The 20675-nt window shown below is 38.5% G+C and overlaps 1 protein-coding gene across 6 annotated transcripts in view; it reads left to right on the forward strand.

The window, feature by feature from the left end:
* The window catches only part of UCHL3 (ubiquitin C-terminal hydrolase L3), a 130086-nt gene that overhangs the window by 12221 nt on the left and 97190 nt on the right, over positions 1 to 20675 (forward strand). Inside the window, exon 1 of one of the 6 annotated variants that reach the window (XM_074191819.1) lies at positions 9636 to 9756. The exons of 1 other annotated variant lie outside the window; for it this stretch is intronic. In XM_074191819.1, coding sequence (XP_074047920.1) covers positions 9715 to 9756 — 42 coding nt within the window. In that variant the 5' untranslated portion in view covers positions 9636 to 9714. Of the gene's footprint in view, positions 1 to 9635; positions 9757 to 10008; positions 10125 to 13770; positions 14555 to 20675 lie in introns of those variants that run through there. 4 more of the 6 variants (XM_074191818.1, XM_074191823.1, XM_074191822.1 and 1 more) reach the window with 4 other exon arrangements.

Below are 20675 nucleotides of genomic sequence, written 5' to 3' on the forward strand. Positions count from 1 at the left end.
ACCTCTTGTCTTGGAGTTGGGCAGCTTAAATCAAACATTGGCATGGAGCTCAGGAACGTCACAGGCTAGATAAGGTCATTGGTCAGGAAGAGAAGCACAGAGAGAGAGAGAGAGAGCTAGTGTATTAATAAATTCCCATAAAAGCTCCTATTTAGAAAATATTCTTTATTACTTTGTGGGCAAAGTTGGCAGAGGAACTTGATTAACTGTCTTCCCATCAGGGAGCATGATCCACAACTATAAAGCACCATCTGAGATTTTGGAGTTACAAAGTTAAAAATGAACAAGCCTTCCCCTTGAGAAGCTTACAGTCAAGTCATGTCAATAAACATTTATTAAGTATCCACATTACTGCCTGCTAAGGTACCAAACTAAGTGTTTTTGGATACAAAGAAGGAAAAAATCAATAGTCCCTGCTGTCAAGGAGCTCCAATCTAAGAGATGAGTCAATATTCAAACAACTATTTACAAACAAGATATATATATATACAGGAAAGACTAAAGATCATCTCAGAGGCAAAGCACTAGCAGTAAGGAGAATTTGGAAAAGCTTTTTGAAGAAAGTGGGATTGTAGATGGGTCCTGAAAGAAGTAAGGGAAGGCTGGAGGCAGAGGTGAAGAGAGAATTAGAGCATGGAAGACATTAGTGAAATGACATAGCTGGGAGATGAGAGTGGTATATGAAGGGTAGCAAGGAGACACAGAACATCACAGAACATGGATCAGGGAGTACAGTGTAAGAAGACTAGAAAGACTAGAAAGGTATGTATTGGAACTGGAAAGAAAGAAGGTCAGGTCTGAAGGACTTTGAATGCCAAAGTGAGAATTTTATATTTGAATATGGAGACCATAGGGAGACAATGAAGTTTATTGAATAAGGAATTGATCTGTGCTTTAAGAAGATCATTTTTAACAGCTGAGTGTAATAGAGGAATCAAACATGTGGGAGAACCCACAATAATCCCAATAATATTGGGAATTATTTAACACAGAAAATCCAAATACAATAAAACATAGATAATGTTAATGTGTGGTTTTCTAAATAAATATGCACTAGCAAGGATTCATCTGTAAGGCTTAGTGGCCCCTTTTCTATTTAAGTTTGACATCACTGGAGTCAGAATGGACTAGAGTAGGGAAAGTTGAGCAACAGAGAGACCAAAGTGCAAGCTACTGCTGAGGTTCAGTTATGAAGTGATAGGAGCCTTACCAGCAAAGATAGAGTATCAGAGGAAAAAAGAGGGGCACATAAAAACATGCTGTGTGCATAGAATTGACAGGGCTTGGGAATTATTTGGATATGGGAAGGTCAAAAGATAGTGAGGAAATGAGGATGTCACCTTGGTTTTGAGTCTGGGTGGCTGAAAAGATGATGATACACTCAGCAATAATAGGGAATTTAGGAAGAAGATTTAGGAGAGGAAAAATTATAAATTAATTTTGGATATGTTGAGTGTTAGATGTTTGCAATGTCTAATAGGCATTTAGTGACATAATCCTAAAGGTCAGAAGGGATAAATTGTTCTGAGAATCAGCCCCATGATGATAGGTAAAGTTTGGGATGATGAGATTATCAAGGAAAAAAGTATAGAAGAGAAAATGGCCCAGATCAGAACCTTGGGGTACACTCATGGTTAGTGGGAGTGACTCAGATAAGGATTCAGAAAAGGAAACTTAGTAGTCAGACAGGTAGGTAGATAATTAGGAGAGAGTGGCCGCTAGCTTGAATTCGATTGTTCACCTGTGAAGAATCACTATGACCTGGGAATGCAGGTGTGGAAGAAAATAGAGACTTATTAAAAGAAATTATAGGAAAGTTAAGTGATAGGAAAGTTAAGAAGAGTTTAAAGAGAAAACCACGTGGATTGCTAATTAATCTTGGTAGGTCAGCTGGCAGGCTCAGCTGAAGTTTGAAATGGAAGAGAGAGAGAGAGAGATAAAGAGAGAGAAAGAGAAAAGGTCAAGCAGCCATGAGGCTTGGGTTAACCAGGCTGTATGGTGAAGACCATGAAGCTCCATGTGGTTTAATGAAGAGCCAGAGGAAGGCCCATCCTTCTGAATGTGAGGCCTGAAGAAGCAAGAGCTTGAAGGGGTGGTGTTTCCTGTTAAAAATACCCCTCCATTGTAGATGGACAGAAGGTGGAGCTTGGGTGTGGTCTTTTCACCTTGGGCCAGGTAACTTCAATAGTAATCTATGTGCTGGTCCTTCCTGTCTCAAGGTACTTGATGTCCACTTTTAACACATCATTTCCTGCCCGCCAGTGTCCAGCCCAAAGTTAAGTCAAGGTGGAAATGGAAGATAAGATACAAATAACAGGTGAAGGGGAGACAGGATACAATCATCAGCGTCCAAGGGAGGCAGAATCTCAATAGGGGGAACCTCCACCCATTTGACAAATTGTGTTTCTGTTAATTCACAATTCTTTACATCTTTTCTCTGCATCAATGAAAGTCTAAAGAAAAGATCATATCAAAGAGAAGGGGATAATTGACAGTTTGAAAGGATATAAAAGGTTCAAAAATGAGAGAAAACCTCTAGATTTGACATTTAAAAGATTTCTTGAAGAGAGCAGTTTCAGATTCCCACTACTATTCAATATCATATTAGAAATGTGAGCTGCAGCAATAAGAGAAGAAAAAGAAATCAAAGGAATTAGAAAAGGGAAGAGACAAAACTCTCACTCTTTGCAGTTGACATGATGGTATACCTAGAGAATCCCAAAAAATCATCTAAAAAAACTACTAGAATTAATTTGGGGGCAGCTAGGTGGTACAGTGGTTAGAGCACTGGTCCTGGAGTCAGGAGTACTTGAGTTCAAATCTGGCCTCAGGCTAGCTGTGTGGCCTTGGGCAATCCACTTAACCCCATTGCCTTGCAAAGAATAAAATAAAATAATAATAATAAAGAAATAATTTGAACTTTAGCAAAGTTACAATATATAAGATAAACTTTCATAAATTCTCAACATTTCTATATGTGACTAGCAAAATGCAGCAGAAAGAGTTAAAAAGAGAAATCCCATTAAGAGTATGCTCAAGGGGCGGCTAGGTGGCTAGTGGATAAAGCACCAGCCTTGGAGTCAGGAGTACCTGGGTTCAAATCCGGTCTCAGACACTTAATAATTACCTAGCTGTGTGGCCTTGGGCAAGCCGCATAACCCCGTTTGCCTTGCAAAAACCTAAAAAAAAACCCCCAAAAAACAAAGAGTATCCTCAGACAATATAAAATACCTGGGAGTCTACTTGTCAAGGCAGACTCAGAAACTTTGAAAACAATTACAAAACACTTCTCACACAAATTAAATCAGACTTAAATAACTGGGCAAATATCAACTGCTCATGCATAGGCTGAGCAAATATAATAAAAGCAACAATTCTACCAAAATTAAACTACTTCTTTAGTGACCTGTCAATCAAAATTCCAAAAAATTACTTCAATTATTTAGAAAAAACTGTAAGTAAATTCATTTAGAGAAATAAAAAGTAGAGAATCTCCAGGGATTTAATGAAAAAAAGTGCAAAAGAAAGTGGCTTAGCCCTACCAGATCTAAAATTATTTTATAAAGCATCAGTCATCAAAACTGCCTGGTATTGGCTGAGAAATAGAGTAGTGGATCAGTGGAATAGACTAGGTGCAACAGCAGGAAATGATTATAGTAATTTGCTGTTTGAGTCCAGCTATTGGGATAAAAACTCTCTCTTCGATAAAAACTGTTGGGAAAATTGGAAGTTAGTATGGAAGAAATTTGTATTAGACCAACACCTCACACCCTATACCAAAATAAGATCAAAATGGATACAGGATCTAAACATAAAAAACAATATTATAAGCAAACTAGAAGATCAAGGAGTAGTTTACCTGTCAGATCTATGGAAAGGGAAGCAGTTATGACCAAGGAAGAGATGGGGAACATTATTAAAAACAAACTAGATAATACTGATTACATTAAATTAAAAAAATTTTTGCACAGACAAAACCATTATAACCAAGATAAAAAATGTAGTAAATTGGGAAACAATTTTTATGATTAGGTTTCTGACAAAGGACTCATCTCTAAAATATACAGAGAACTGAGTCAAATTTTGAAAAAAAAAAAGACAAGCCATTTTCCAATAGACAAATGGTCAAAGGATATGCAAAGGGAAGTTACAGATGAGGAGATCAAAGCAATCCATAATCATATGAAAAATTGCTCTAAATACTAATTATTAGAGAAATGCAAATTAAAACATCTCTGAGGTACCACCTCACACCTCTTAGACAGGCCAATATGACCAGAAAGGACAATGATCATTGTCGGAAGGGATGTGGGAAATCTGGGCTAATACATTGTTGGTGGAGCTGTGAACTCATCCAACCTTTCTGGAGAGCAATTTGGAATTATGCCCAAAGGGCAATGAAAATGCACATACCCTTTGATCCAGCTATACCACTACTAGCTCTATATCCTGAAGAGATTAAGAAAAAAGAGTAAAAACAACACTTGTTCATAGCAGCTGTTTGTGGTGGCAAAGAAATGAAAACTGAGAGAATGTCCATCAACTGGGGAATGGCTAAACAAACTGGAATATGTATGTGCTGGAACATTATTGTTCTATTAGAACCCAGGAGGGATGGGAATTCAGGGAAGCCTGGAAGGATTTGTATGAACTGATGCTGAATGAGATGAACAGAACCAGAAGAACATTGTACACTTTAATAGCAACATGGGAATGATGATCAACCTTAATGGACTTGCTCATACCTCTAAGGTAACAATCTGTATCCTGAGAAAGAATTGTGGAATTTGGAAATAATAATTTTTTTATTTTATTTTTTTATTTTTTGCAAGGCAATGGGGTTAAGTGGCTTGCCCAAGGCCACACAGCTAGGTAATTATTAAGTGTCTGAGGTCAAATTTGAATTCAGGTACTCCTTACTCCAGGGCAGGTGCTCTATCCACTGTGCCACCTAGTTGCCCCCTAAGAATTGTGGAATTTGAACAAAGACCAAGGACTATTACCTTTAATTAAAAATAAACTGTTGTCTTATTACGTAATTCTGCTATATCTCATACTATATGTTTCTTCCTTAAGGATATGATTTTTCTCTCATCCCATTCAACTTAGATCAAATGCATACTATGGGAATGATGTAAAGACTAACAAACTGCCTTCTGTGGGGGGGGGGGGAGGGAAGCCAGATTGGGAGAAAATTGTAAAACTCAAAATAAATAAAACCTTTCTAAAATTAAAAAAATTCAAATACAAAAAGAGGGCAGTTTCAATTGAATTCTGATGTTGGAAGGCAAACTGTAGAGAGTTAAGATTGTAGATGGCTTTCCCAAGGAATTCCCCAATGAAAAGCAGGATAAATACTGAACAATGCCTATCAGAGATGGATGGATCAAAGGAGGCTTTTTTTCCCCTTTCTTTTAAGATGGAGAACACATCTGTCTGTTTGTAGATAGTAGGGCAATAACTAGCACATATGCAGAGCCTGAAGATGACTCCAAGTGAGGGTAATAAAGGGGGGCAATCTGTTGGAGAAGATAGGATGGAATCAAACAATCAACATTTATTAAATATTTAAAGGCATGGATTACTTGTGTATGTGGAGGATTTGCCCTGGCTACTAGAAGAGACATTTTTTCATTCTTCATAGGATCTAAGGAGGAGGAAATAGGGGGCAGCATGTGAATGATGTGATATTACATCAAGACGTCAGAGTTCAGGGTCAGTGTTTTCAGTGAAATATGTCAGGGTTCTCAGATGAAAGGTAGAGGGAGGGTGAGCCATGAAGATTTGAAGAAAGATGGAAAAATCTGGAAAATGTCTTGAGGTAGGTGTCATAATGGGACAATTAGGGAAGTGGAAAAAGATTACCTTGTTTCAATGAGAGCTCAGTTGACATGTAACATAAATTTATAGCAGACCTAATCAGCATGGTTTCATTTTTGCCAACTTTATTCAATTGCATATGAATAGTGAGGGTAATATAAAGTTTGGGTTTCATAGGGCAACATTGGTTTGTTTTTTTTTTTTTTGGTTTGTTTTTGGTTTTTTTCAAGGCAATAGGGTTAAGTGACCTGCCCAAGATTATACAGCTCGGTAATTATTAAATGTCTGAGGTCAAATTTGAACTCAGGCCTCTTGATTGGGGGGGGGGGGCCTGTGCTCTATCCACTGCTCCATCCCAGGGCCCCAGGGCAATATTGTTGATAGAGAAAAGGGATAAGAGACTTGAAAGATGAGAATTGCATAGAATTCAATGAGTTTAACCCTTTGACCAGAGGTTAAGATGGGAAGGGGGGTGAATATAACTACTATAGGCTAGGGCTTGGGAAAGAACTGAAAGGTGTGTATGTGTGGTGGGGAGTAGACATCTTATTGAGGAAGCAGAAGTTCAAAAGCAAAGGAAGAGGTGGAATGATAACAGATTTCAGAATTTATGAATATGGAAGTGGAACTTTTGTGAGCTGGTAAGACTAATGGTAGGACCATTTCTATGTTGAGAAGGGTCAAGGTTATGGATAATGAATAAATGGAGAAACTGGTAAATAGGATTAACAATATGTATATTGAGATCCTTTAGTATTAGAAAGAAAAGAAAGACTACAAACAGGTACTTAATTTATTAAGGAAAAAAGTAGAGAGTTCTGGGTGTCAGGAGATGGCAGCTACCTCTTATTTGGGAAACAAATAAATAAGGACTCAAGGGAGGAGAGATCTCTGAGTGATAATGGTAGAGGGAGATTCTGTAAATGGCAGTGGGTCCTCAAGGATTCTTCAAACTGTATCATCAGGAAGTGAGCTAAGAAGATGGAAAGTGTGATAAAGGAAATGGTTTAAGACTAAAGCAAGTTTATTAATTGCAGAGCAAGTATTCTGGAGAACACAAATCGAAAATGTGCACATATTTCTAGCTGGATACTGTGGTGGTTAGGTTGAGGAAGACAGATATAAATGGAGAATGGAAACTGAAGTTTAAACCAAACGAAAAGCTGGGGTTCAGAATTACTGGTGTATTGGGGTAATATAGAATAAGAATATGTTAATTATTGAAGATTAAGTTCAGGTAGATTATCATCATCCTTAGAGATTTTAGTCTTGGGGTGGATTTATTCTTTAGGTATAGATTGCTTGTAGCTTCAAAGGGGAGAGTGAATGACAAACCCCTCCTCTCTTTTCCTCAGTATTGGGAATTTTATTTTAATTTTTTCCAATTACATCAATAATAGTTTTTCAACATTCATCCATTTGCAAATTTATGAGTTCCATGTTTTTCTCCCACCCTTCCTTCTCTTCCTCCTCCCCATGGCAGCAAAATTTGGTAAAAGTACAGGTACATTCTGTTTAAACTTATTTACATATTAGTCATGTTGTGAAAGAAGAATTAGAAATAAGGGGAAGGGGAAAAAAACTTTTTAAAAAAAGTGAACATAGCATGCATTCAGATTCCGTCTTTTTTTTCCCCTCTGGATATGGATGGCATTGTCCACTGCAGGTCTGTCAGGGTTGTCCTTGATCACTGAAGCTTCTTAGTCAGATCTATATGAATAGTGCCAAATTACATTTTGTTACTCTTGTGGAGGGTGAATTGGAGAGGGGGGAAAGTCTAGGAACAATTAGAAGGCTACTAAAAGGGGCAGTTCAGTGGTAGCTAGGTGGCACAGTGGACAGGAGGACATAAATTCAAACCTGGCTTCAGAGGATAATTATCTAGCTGTGTGACCTCAGGGCAAGTGATTTAATTCCATTGCCTTGTCAAAAAACCCAAACAAACTAAGAAGGCTACTAAAGTAGTACACAGGGAAGGTAATTTAAATGGAGAGAAGGGAGCAGAAGGGAGAGATGTGGAGATAGACTAGATAAACCTTGGCAGTTGACTGGTTGGGAGAAGGCAAGGGGAGGGAGAAAAATGGAAACAATTTCCTGAGCTGGGAAGGGGTGATGTCAGTGTTCTGGGGAGAAAAGATTAAAAAAAGTCATTAGAATAATCATTAGAATCTGCTATCTGGAAACTGATAAATCCTTCAGTTTGGGTTCTGCATTTTAGTAGAATCCCTGGAAAGAAATGGTCACTTTCTGTAAAGGCATTTTCTTAGACTGACAAGCAGCAATCTATTACATTTCATTTTATATCAATTAAATTTAGACCCTGATCACATCATTCACAAATCCTCCCTTAAGGGGGAAATACTTCTGCAGACAATTCCAATTAGTTTCATGCCCATTTAATCGCAGAGAATGGCGTTTCTTTGGCCTCATTTCCAATTTGGTGTTGCAAGAGTAGACTAATAGATCCTGGATGCACTCAGTGCCCTCTCTCTAATGCATGGATTACAGGTTTGCAGGGAGAAAAATCTCCCCAGACTCCTCTCTTCTTAGGGTCAAGTTACTTTGGAGAGGGTCATTTGAGGTGGTGATGCAGATTTCCTTTCAGGCAGGTTGGGACACTTATTGAGAAGAGTCAGCTCTAGGAATCTGCCAAGGCTTATCCCATGTAGTTCATTCCTTCTCCCCTCTGCCCTCCTGGGAGCATCTTGGTCTTTAGTAGGAAAACTGTTCCTATCTTGTAAGTTCACTCTCCAGGTCTTCTATAAACTCTTGTCATATATATGTATTTTATAGACTCATTCAAAATGGAAAAAAATCTTCAGGTCTTTCCAACTCAAAGCTCTGTGCATCTATTAACGGACTAATCCTGAAATCTGGGAGGAAAGTGCCCACAAGTATGATGTCATACTCAGTTCAAAATCTGAGCTATGTCATTGTGTTCACTGAGAGGTTTGAGGACCCCTGTGTCTGAAATCTTGAAGGGTGCTTTGTTGAAAAAGCTTATTAAAAGTAATAATAAAAACAAATTTAAAAAAAAAGAAAAACTGGATTATAGTCTATAGATGATTTGTGCCCCTCTCCTTGGTCTCTGGGTTTCCCACCAGCCACTAAGGCTTGTGTCTGTCTGTCTCTCTCTCTGTGGCATAAAGCAGGCTAGGAGGAGGCCACTTGGTTGTCTTTTTTTTTTAATTTTTAAAAATTTTTTTAGTTTTTTGCAAGGCAATGGGGTTAAGTGGCTTGCCCAAGGCCACACAGGTAGGTGATTATGAAGTGTCTGATTTGAGTTCGGCTGCTCGCTCGGCTGCGCCACCTAGCCGCCCTGCCTCGGTCCTCTCTGCCAAGGTCACGGTCTCCTGACGCACCGGAGACCGGACGAGGCTGCGGGAGGAAGGGAGGGTCGCCCTCTAGCGTCGGCAGCGCGTTCCTACAAGCGGGTGAGACCCTTCCTTGTAGAGGAGGCGGCGCGCGCCCCCTAGCGCCTCGGAGTGGAATCTCGAGCAGAAGAGAAGAGGCCGCCCGGGCCCACGCGGCGCCGGAGCGGCGCGTGCGCAGAGGCGGCTGGCTCGACCCGGGGAACTCGGGAGAGCCCAAGCGCCGCGTGGCGGAGGGGAGCCGGCCGCGGCTGGGGCGCCGCTGCCCCCCGGCCCCGGAGCCCGGCGCCTCCGCCCCGCCGGCGGCGCGGCTGGCGGGGTGCGCGGGGTCGGGCCGGCCGGCGGCCCGCCGGCGGGGGGCGGCAGGGGCTGCGGGGCGCGGGCTCGGGCCGCCGCGCGCCCCCCCACGCCGCGGGTGGGTCGGGCCGGCGCGGGTCAGCGGGCGCGGGGGCGGAAGCCGGCGGGCGGCCGCGGCTGTCAGAGCCGGAGCCCGAGCCTCGGCCCCGCGCGGCGCCGCCCGGCCATGGAGAGTCACCGCTGGCTGCCGCTGGAGGCCAACCCCGAGGTGAGCGGCGGGCCGGGGCGGCGGGCGGGGCGGCGGGGCGGGCGCCCGCGCGGCGGCTCCCTCACCCACGTTTTCTTGTTCCGTTTCAGGTCACCAACCAGGTGAGTGCGCTGTGGCCGCCGCCCCCCGCCGCCGCCGGGCCGCCCCTCCCCCGCCGGCCCGGCCGCCCCTCCCCCGCCGGTGGGGGAGGGGCGGCCGGGCCCGGGAGCGCCGCCGCACGTGGGAGCCCCCCAGGCCTCCGGATGCGCTTTCCGAGGCGACCGACACGTGTGTTCCTTTCTGTTCCGAATGACCCGAACCTGTTCTGCACCGCTTCACAGCTATTTCCTGCTTCATTGACTTTTTTAGGGTTTTTGCGAGGCCGTGGGGTAAGTGACTTGCCCAAGGCCACACCGCCGGGTCGTTATTAAGCCTCTGTACCCGGGTCCTCCTGACTCCCTGTGCCGCCAAGCCGCCCCAGTTCGTAGAAATGTTTTTTTTAAATTTAAAGATTCTATTTATGTTGACCTTTACACCCCCCCCATCCTACTTGCCCGCCCCCCCAAAAACCACTGTTTCCACGGTGGACATTGATCCACCTTGAGTGCGGGGCGGCTAGGTGGCCCAGTGGCTAGAGCAGCGGCCCTGCGGTCAGGAGGACCTGAGTTCGAATCCGAACCCAGACACTTAATAATGACCTGGCTGTGTGGCCTTGGGCAGGCCACTTAACCCCCATTGCCTTGCAAAAAAACCTAAAAAAAAATACTGCAAAGCTACAGTTTTGCCTTTCCTCTTCTTCAGGACAATACCAGAATATAGAAATAAAAATTAAAATTATCAAATTATAGCAAGAATCATTCCTTGCTGGTATTGATTTTAACATGCTATCGCAAGACTGGATGTGAAATTATTTAGTAGTTAGATTTCTTACTAATTAGGTACAATTCAATAACTTCTGAATAGTTTTATATCATATAGTGAACACAATTATAAAATATCTTGATATAGAATCAATATAGAATAACTTTGGAAAATGCTGTGTGATTGAATAAATATCAGACTGAAGCCTGATACCGGCTTATTTTGTCTCAAACTCTACTGCTGCTGGGTATATGTGTTTCTTGTTCAGGCTAATATAGGAGTCCATTTTTTTCAGAATTATCTCTGATCATTTCCATAATCTTCATGTGTAAGTGTCAGAACTACTATTTTTTATCCTTATTTTTTTTATTAAAGATTTTATTTATTTTGAGTTTTACAATTTTACCCCCATCTTACTTTCCTCCCCCACCCCCCACGAAAAGCAATTTGTCACTCTTTACATTGTTTCCATGTTGTACATTGATCTAAATTGAGTGTGATGAGAGAGAAATCACATCCTTAAGGAAGAAACAAAAAGTATAAGAGATAGCAAGATCAGACAATAACATTTCTTTTTCCCCCCCTAAATTAAAGGGAATAGTCTTTGGTCTTTGTTCAAACTCCACAGTTCTTTCTCTGGATACAGATGGCGTTCTCCATTGCAGACAGCCCCAAATTGTCCCTGATTGTTTCACTGTTGGAATGAGCAAGTCCATCAAGGTTGATCATCACCCCCATGTTGCTGTTAGGGTATGCAGTGTTTTTTTTCTGGTTCTGCTCATCTCACTCAGCATCAAGAACTGCTATTTTTTGAACAACTTGTAATTGTATGTGTTTTGATAACATCTGCCTTATTATTCGTCTTAGTTTTGCTACATAGAACTATGTAGATTTTTAATTCACATGGCATACTTTCAGATAAAGATAGGAACTCTATCCCTCACAAAGTCTTTTTATGACCTAGATAAAAAATCCTCAGTTTTTAAAACCATCTTCATGTAATGTTTCTTGACTCATCACTATCCAAGTCACTTCTTAATGGAAATCTCCAGTTTTTTAATGTCTCTTAATGAGTGTTCAAAACTGACCTCATTTGTTCTGTGTGATCCAGTAACCCTGACCTCTGCTGTTTCTTGTTCCCTGTATTCTAGGCATTTTTCATGGGTTGTTCTCCACTATCTCAGCCTCCTGGCTTTCTTGGCTTTCTTTAAGTTTCAGCTCAAGTTCCACCTTCTTCAAGAAGGCTTTCCCTTTCCTAAATCATCTTGGTGCCTTCCCTCTAAAATTATCTCCCAGTTTTTCTTATATTATACTGTCTGTACATCATTTGTTTGCATGCATTCTCCCCGTTAGACTTTGAGCTCTTTGAGAACATGGACTGGTTTTTTTTTTTTTATTTTGGCCTTTCTTTGTATTTCCAGGGCTTACATACAAAAATGCCTGGAATTTAGGAGGTGCTTAATAAATGCTTGTTGATTTGATTTTATCTTAATATTCCAGATGTGACATGGCTAATGCAAGTGAACTTTCATTTATCTTGCCCAGGACAGAAAACTTATATTAATACAGCATTATATTTTCATTTCTGTTTTTTTTTCCCCACTTTTACCTTGTCTACCAGAATTTCTCAGTCCTTTTCATGTCAGTTTTCTTCATTTTTGTATTTACCTAATTTTAAAAATCTAAATGTGGGACTTGATCCTTGTCACTGTCACACTATTGTTCCTCTTTTGAATCCTATTTTTCCCCCAATCTAGTTTATTAGCTATCTCCTTCAGTTTATGTTGGCCTAAAAATTAAAAAGCATGCTTTAACTGACTGAGATTTTGATAAAAGCATTTGATAGACTTGAACTAAGGGCAGACAGAGATTTGTGGCACACTAGACATTTCTCTTAAGGTGGATATCAGTCCTTCAATATGTTGTGTACACTGTTCAGTTGCTACAAATCATCCTGTTAACATTTTTGATTCAGCCCTCATATCTCCTTGTCCTCACAAAATAGCCTAAAGAGATTTTATAAAATGTCTATTTGAAGTGCAGAATCATTTTGTCAACATTTGCCTTGTCTGTTTTTTTCCATGCCTCAAAGATTTCCAACCATAGGTTTTTTAAAAATATCATATTCTCTTTGAATTCTATGATACAACTACTATGGTTTAGAAACTTAAATTCGTTTCCTATTCTTTGTTTTCTCTTCCCCCATGTAAAATTCCTCAGTGTATATATTTTTGACTCTTTCGTCTTTTCTCACCTCTCACCTCTCACATCCAGTCAGTTCCCAAGTCCTGTTGTTCTACCTCCATAATTTCTCTAGTTTATTGCCATATTTGTGTGGTATTTTATAAAAGACAGATAACTCATCTTCCTGTCTTAAATATTTCTTGCTTATTCATTCTATACACATAAAATTAGCTTCCTTATGTTCAGATATGATCCATATCACTCCTCTGGATCTCTCAGTGACTCTTTATTGCCTAAGTAAAGGAAAAACTTGAGTCTAGCAGGCAAAACCCGTTTGTTCTAAACCTAATTCTTACTTTTATAAATTCTCTCTCTCTCTCTCTCTCTCTCTCTCTCTCTCCTTTTAACCAAGGTAGACTAAATGCTTTCTTGTCTCCTTTTCTTTATATAGTGCTTACTTTTATCAGATGTCGTATCACATGCCTTACAATTATTTCATTTGTTGCTCACCACAACCATAGGAGGTAAATGATATCCCTGTTTTACGTATGAGGAAACTAAGTCAGAGTTAAGTGACTTATCCAGGTGTTATCTAGTTGGTAGGTATTAGAGGCTGAATTTGAATTTGTCTGATTTCAGACCCTGCATGCTACCCACTGTTCCACCAAGCTGCCAAAGCTCTTATTACAAATATTCATAAGAATTGTGTCCTGTTTAGCAGTTCTATCCAGACAGTTTTCTTTTCGGTTTTAAGCCCTTAATTAGAAAAATAAAACCTATCATGTACTGACTCAATAAATCATTCATGTGGTAGCTTTAGGACTGAAAGAAAGAAAACAAATTCCCTCATGGGCATGTAAAAAATGTGAGTTTGTCTAGAGGTGAGTAGCATGCTTAGTACTCTGAAATTGTTGGTCATTGTGTGATTAGAATTCTTGTCTTTTCATAATTTGTCTTTTAAAAGTTATTATAGTATAAATTATTCTTCTGGTTCTGCTTCAGGCTTTTTTCTGAATTGTCTCTCTTTTTTTTTTTTTGGCATAGTAGTGGTCATGTCCCATTATATCCATTATTATTGAACCAGAATTTGTTCAGCCATTCCTCACTTGATGATTACTGCTTTATTTTCCAGTTCTTTGCCATCAAAAAGAAATGTTGCTATAAATATTTTTATACATATAGATCCTTTTTTTTGTCTTTATTTTATCACTTTTGGGTATAGCTCTAGTGGTATCACACTGGGTCAAAAGATATGCTTTTTGGTTATAATACCAGATTGCTTTCTTGAATGGTTTGTGACTTTAACCCATGCCATTTCCTTTGTCTGGATTACCCTTTCCAGCTTTGCCTTTTGAAATTCTGCCTATATATCATGCTATTTCCTTCATCAAGGCTTCTCTGATTGCTTAATCAGAAATAATCTTTTTTGTTTTTTCATCTTACTTAGGACTTCTTGTATTCTTCACACAGTACTGCATATTTGTTTATGGATTTTATTCCTTGTTACCAATTATAAGCTAGGGCAGGATCGTGTGTTAATTTTCTTTATGCTTTCTTCTAGTGCATAGCAAAATGTTTGTCACACAATAAATCATAATGATTGAATTCTACAGAAATTACTTTAGAATAGCTAGGTGCTCTCAATCTTTTTGCTAATCTTTGGCTTCAAGTTTTCCTTAGCTTGCTTAATCTTTCTGTTCTAAAGAACCGAGAGTTGGAGTGGTTCTTGATACCAGGGGCATGGAGAATGGAGAGATCTTCATCTTGGAGGCCAGTGAGTCCATAATGATTTATTGAGAATCAGTACATGATATTTTATTTTTCTAATTAAGGGCTTAAAACTGAAAAGAAAACTGTCTGGATAGAACTGCTAAACGAGTTGCAACAGATTCAGATCCAGCAGATCTAGCTTAGTAATTTGAATAGCAGTAGAGATTCATAGTAATTTGTGTAAAATACTATTCAGAAAAAAGAGCAGCAAACATGCCTTGGCAGTCTATGTACAGATTTTTGTTTAACAATGTGAAGTAGATAGACCCTAAGAAGTCAACCCTTAGTCAGATTAGCTATAAAATAAGGTCAGTAAAGATATAATTTTATACAGAAATTTTTGAGGGAAAGCTGTTAGAGAATATTTGAGTGAGGATGTAAAAGATAAACAGAAGTTATTGTAGTGAAAATAATGCTGCAGATCTCTCAGATGAAGAGTTCTGGGAGGAAACCTTAGAACTGGTTGTTGTAAAGATTGTTTTTGTCCTTCATTTTCAGATGTGATGTAGTAATGATGGGGGGTTTAGACTCTGTTAATCTCTACGTTGGACTATTCTTTTTGCTGAAGTCATAATTTAATGGTCAATCAGCTGAGAAATTAACTTGCTTGACTATGGTTTCTTTCATGTCCTGACAAATGAAACTGTAAAGGGAAGTACTATGCTGAACTTGATTCCAAACTATTTGATAAAATAAAAGTGATGGGAAGCCGAATAGGAATTGAACATTCCAGTTAAAAGTTTCCTCTTTAAAAAACAAAAACAACAACTACAACAACAAAAAACCTGAACCATAGGCTGGCACTTATCTAGACTTGGGAGGCTTAAAGTCTCAAATTTAGGGAAAGGATAAATATGATTGTATGCTATAAGATTCTGTAAGATAAGTTGACTCGAGGAATGGGATGTGCTGAAGAAGGAAATTCTTGTTAATGAGAACTAGTGATTGAAGAAGAAAAGGGCTCCCTGTCTAAAAAAAGCTATTAGGGATGCACAAAGGACACATTGAGCAACTCTTAAAATTGCTGTATATACAAAGATAGGTAACATGAAATGAATATAAAAGAAATGGTGTTTTTTTTTAAACAGGAACCATGCTGATATTAAATGTTGAGGTCATCAAAAAAGAAATCTTTTAAAGTTATGTTGAAGATTAAACAAAGGATAGGTAAGGTGTCTGGTTGAATGAAGATAATGGCAGAAAGAATCAAGTCAAATACTTTGCTTCTGTTTTTCTTACCTAGAGCAGTGTTCTTCATAAAATATAAGTGGTTGATAATAAATGAGAGTTGGTAGAGCAATGTAATGCTTTCAATTATTTCAAATCATCAAGCCTGCTTGAACTAGGAGATTGAAAGAAATTGTATCTCTATCAGTGCTGAGCTATTGTTGCTGTTTAAGAAATCATGGATAATGAAAATTTTTTGCTCTACTACCAGAGAAAGGTAAATGTCATCCCAATTTTTAGAAGGGAGAAAAGAATTTGTTAAGTGGTAGAATTGATTCCTGTTAAACTCTAGAATGGATTATTGAAAGAATGGTTTATGGACACCTGGAAAGGGGAAGCACAGTGATCACTTAGGAACCGGCAAAGTTTAATTAAAAGAACAAGTTAAACTAGACTGATCTCTTCCAGGTTTTTGTTTTTTTTTGTGTGTGTGTGTATGTGTGTGTGTGACAGTGTCGCTAGACTGGTAGATCAAGGAAATTCCACAGGCATAGTATAATTGGATTTCAGGAAGACATTTAATGGTCTCTCATGATTTCTTATTGACAAAATAGAGAAAGGTGGAATGAATGTAATGTTTAAGGTGATTTCTTTATTGAATGACTAGTATTTATGAAGTCTTTAGTACTTTAATTTTGTTCTTATATCTGTTGAACATTTTTCTTAATGATTTTGATGAAGGAATAGTTTGAACTTTTTAGATTTGTAGATTATAGAAATCTGGGAGGAAGATATAGTCCTTTGAATGACAAAATCAGCATTTAGAAAGATCTCAATAGGTTACAGTAGAAGAATGCATCTAATAAGATAATTTTTAATAGGGATAAATACCTACCTTTTTGTTCAGAAAATCAGCTTCATGCCCAGTTCATTGATCTGTTCTTTCTCTTACTGTGTGAATATTTAGTGATATAAAATTTCCCCTAATTACTGCTTTGTCTCCATCCCATAAATTTTGGTATGTTATCTTTTTGTTGTTAATTATCCTTGAAATTATTGTTGGTTTCTATGATTTGTTCTTTGACTTTCTTTAGATTAGATTATTTAATTTCAGATTAATTTTTAATCTATGCTTCCAGCCACTTATTGAATGTGAAATTGCATTATGATACAAAAAGTGCATTTAATATTTTTGCTTTCATACATTTGTGAGGATTTTTTTGTGAAAAAAAGTTAGACATCTTTCTATTCTCATTCACTTTTCTCCTGAGGTCTATCAAATCTTACTTTTCTAAAATTTTATTCATCTCCTTTATTATTTATTTTCTGGTTAGATTTATCTGGTTCTGAGAGAAGAAAGTTGAGATCCCCCACTAGTATAATTTTACCATCTATTTACTCCAGATGCTTTGCCATTTGGTACATATATGTTTAGTACTGCTATTACTCCATTACCTATGGTAACTTTTAGCAAAATTGGTTTGCCTGAGATGATGATTGCTGCCTTTGCCTGTTTACTTCTTTTGAAGCTTAATAGTTTTTGCTTCAATCCCTTATCTTAACTCTGTGTGTGCTTCAGTTTCAAGTGTGTTTCTTATAAACAACATATTCTTGGATTCTGGTTGCTAGTCTGTTCTGCTGTTATGGGTGAATCATCCCATTCACATTCACAGTTATTGCTAATTGCTCATATCTCTCCATCCTGTTATCTCTCTCTTTTTATCGTGTCTCATTGCCTCCCTTAATCTTTCTTCCCTCCTATCACCCTTTCAACTTCATCACTTCCCCTCTTACTTCCCTGTTGGGCAAGATGATCTCTTTCCTTCCTTCCTTCCTTCCTTCCTCCCTCCCTTCCTTCCTTCCTTCCTCCCTTACTCTCACCTTCCCTCCCTCCTTTCTTCCTTCATTCCTCCTTCCTTCTCTTCCTTCCATTCATTCTCTCTCTCTCTCTCTCTCTCTCTCCCCCGCCCCTTCTGACATTCAAGGTTTAGTGGTTTGTCTAGGGTCATCAGCTTATAAGTAAGTGTCTGAAGTTGGATTTGAACTCAGATTCTAATTCCATGACTGGTGTACTATCCACTGTTCCCTCTAGCTTACCCCTAAGATAGAATACTTTATTCAGCTGAGTGTGTGTGTGTGAGATTTATATATATATATATATATATATATATATATCTCTTTGAAAGTCAAATTTTCTCTTTATCACTGGAATTTTCATCAGGAATACTTGAAAGTCCATTGACTATCCTTTTTTTCTCTTGAAGAATTATACTCACTTTTACTGGGTAGGTTATTTTTGTTTGTAATCTAGCTCCTTTACCTTTCAGAATATCATTTTCCAAGCCCCCTACTCCTTTAATCTAATAGCTGCCAAATCTTGTGTGACTGATGGTTAAATGCTTTCCTCATGATTACTTGAAATATTTTCTTTTTTGATCTCAGAACTCTGGAATCTGGCTATAATACTCCTGGAGCTTTCATTTTGTGATCTCCAGGAGATGATCAGTGGATTCTTTAAATTTGTATTTTACACTGAGATTCTAGAAGATATTGGGGTAGGTTTTCCTTGATAATTTTTAAAAATATATTCAGATTCTTTCTTGACTTTCAAGTAGTCCAATAGTTCTTTTATTTTTTTAGGTTTTTTTGCAAGGCAAAAGTGGCTTGCCCAAGGCCACACAGCTAGGTAATTATTAAGGTCTGAGGCCAGATTTGAACCCAGGTACTCCTGACTCCAGGGTCAGTGCTCTATCCATTGTGCCACCTAGCCACCCCCAATTATAATTTTTAAAGATTTTTTTCTTCAAGGAGCTTTTGTACTTTTTTTCCCATTTGTTTTTAAGGAGTCATTTTCTTTTTTTGAAACATTTTATTTATTTTGAGTTTCACAACTTTTCTCCTAATTTTACTTCCCTCCCCCCCACTCCCCACAAAAGGCAATTTGCCAGTCTTTACTTTGTTTCCATAGTATACATTGATCCAAGTTGATGAGAGAGAAATATTTAAGGAGTCATTTTCATCAGTGAGGTTTTTGTACATCTTTTACCATTTGATCAGTTATGTTTTTTTAAGGTGTTATTTTCTTCAGTATTTTTCTTTGCTTTTTTAATTTTCTCACCTCACTTTCATTTTTTTTCCTCTACCACTTTTTGGATTTTTGAAAATAATTTTTTTATCTCCTTTTGCCAATTCTCATTGAACCTGTGTTCAATGGGGTTTTTTGTTTGTTCACTCAATTTTCCAGGAATTTTTTGACCTTTAATTCTTTATGTTAAATGTGATCTCTGTTCCTAGGGTACTGGGTGGGGGGGGGATATTTTTAGGCATCAAAATTTTTTTTTTTTTTTTTTACACAAGGCAAATGGGGTTAGGTGGTTGCCCAAGGCCACACAGCTGGGTAATTATTAAGTGTCTGAGACCGGATTTGAACCCAGGTACTCCTGACTCCAGGGCTGGTGCTTTATCCACTGCACAACCTAGCTGCCCCCAAAACTTTTTTTTTGCCATCCTCTTTTGAGATAACTATGGGTGTCTGAAAGTTTTTGATGCTTCCAAGGTGGTGTGATCCAGGAAAAGATTTAGTCACTGCTCTACTGGTTTCTGCTATGGTTCTTATCCAGGAATGGCTATTGATCCTTTGCAGTTGAAAGTGCTTCTGCTTCTCAGGGTCTCTGTTCCCTTGGGACTGAAGATGCTGCTATTTTGAAGGACTCCAACTCCCTTGTGACCAAAAGCACTCCTCTTCACTCTGGAACTGTGCTTGAAATGGGTAATGGAGTTAGTAAATGTTGCTATAGGCCTTTGCTGATTGCTAGCATAGTGGTCTCCCTGTAATTTTTTTTTTTGAAGCTGCCCAATTCTCTTAATCTCTCTAGACTGAGAACTTATTTTTTAATAGAATTAATTTTAAAAATAATAATAATAATAATTATTATTATTATTATTTTGCAAGGCCATGGGCTTAAGTGGCTTCCCCAAGGCCACACAACTAGGTAATTATTAAGTGTCTGAGGCCAGATTTGAACTCAGGTACTCCTGACTCCAGGACTAGTGCTCTATCTACTGCGCCACCTAGCCACCCCTTAAGAATTATTTCTAAAAAAATTTTTGAATGTTACTTTATTTTATCCAATTACATGCAAAGATAGTTTTGAACATTCATCTTTTTTGTAAGCTTTTGAGTTCCATATTAAATTCTGCACTATTCTCTCCTGATTTTTACTACTATTTATCTGAGTATTCCTTAGTTTCCTTTAATCATTTATCATTCATATCCTATCTACTAACTGTGGGAGTCCCTCAAGGACTATCCCTCTCTGTTACCTTCCCCCTTCCCAAGTTAGTAATCTGATACAGGTTACACAGTAAGTCATGTTTAACATATTTCCATATTAGTCACATTGTGAAAGAAGAATCAGAACTAAAGGGGGGGGGGAAACCATGAGAAAGAAGAAAAAACATAAAACAAGTTTTAAAAAAGTGAAAATAATTAATAATTCTCCTTGATCACTGAACTTCTGAGAGGAGCTAAATCCTTCATAATTGATCATCATATAATATTGTTGTTAATGTGTACAGTGTTCTGCTTCTGTTCACTTCACTCAACATCAGTTCACACAAGTTTTTCAAGGCTTTTCTGAAGTCTAACTGCTCATGATTTTTTGCAGAATATTACTCCCATCACATTCATATCTATATTTATTCAGCCTTTCTCTAATTGTTGAGCATCCCCTCATTTTCCAATTATTTGCTACTTCAAAGACAGCTGATAAACATGTGAGTATTTGGAATACAGACCTAGTAGCAGTATTGCTATATCAAAGAGTATTTACAGTTTTATTGCCCTTTGAGTACAGTTCCAGAATGCTTGGATCAGTTCACTTCACCAATAAGTACATTAATCTTCCAGTTTTCCTGCATCCCCTTCAACATTGATAATTTTCCCTTTTTTTTGTCAT

This window comes from Macrotis lagotis, chromosome 6 (assembly GCF_037893015.1).
Source record: "Macrotis lagotis isolate mMagLag1 chromosome 6, bilby.v1.9.chrom.fasta, whole genome shotgun sequence".
NCBI classification, from domain to species: Eukaryota; Metazoa; Chordata; class Mammalia; order Peramelemorphia; family Peramelidae; genus Macrotis; species Macrotis lagotis.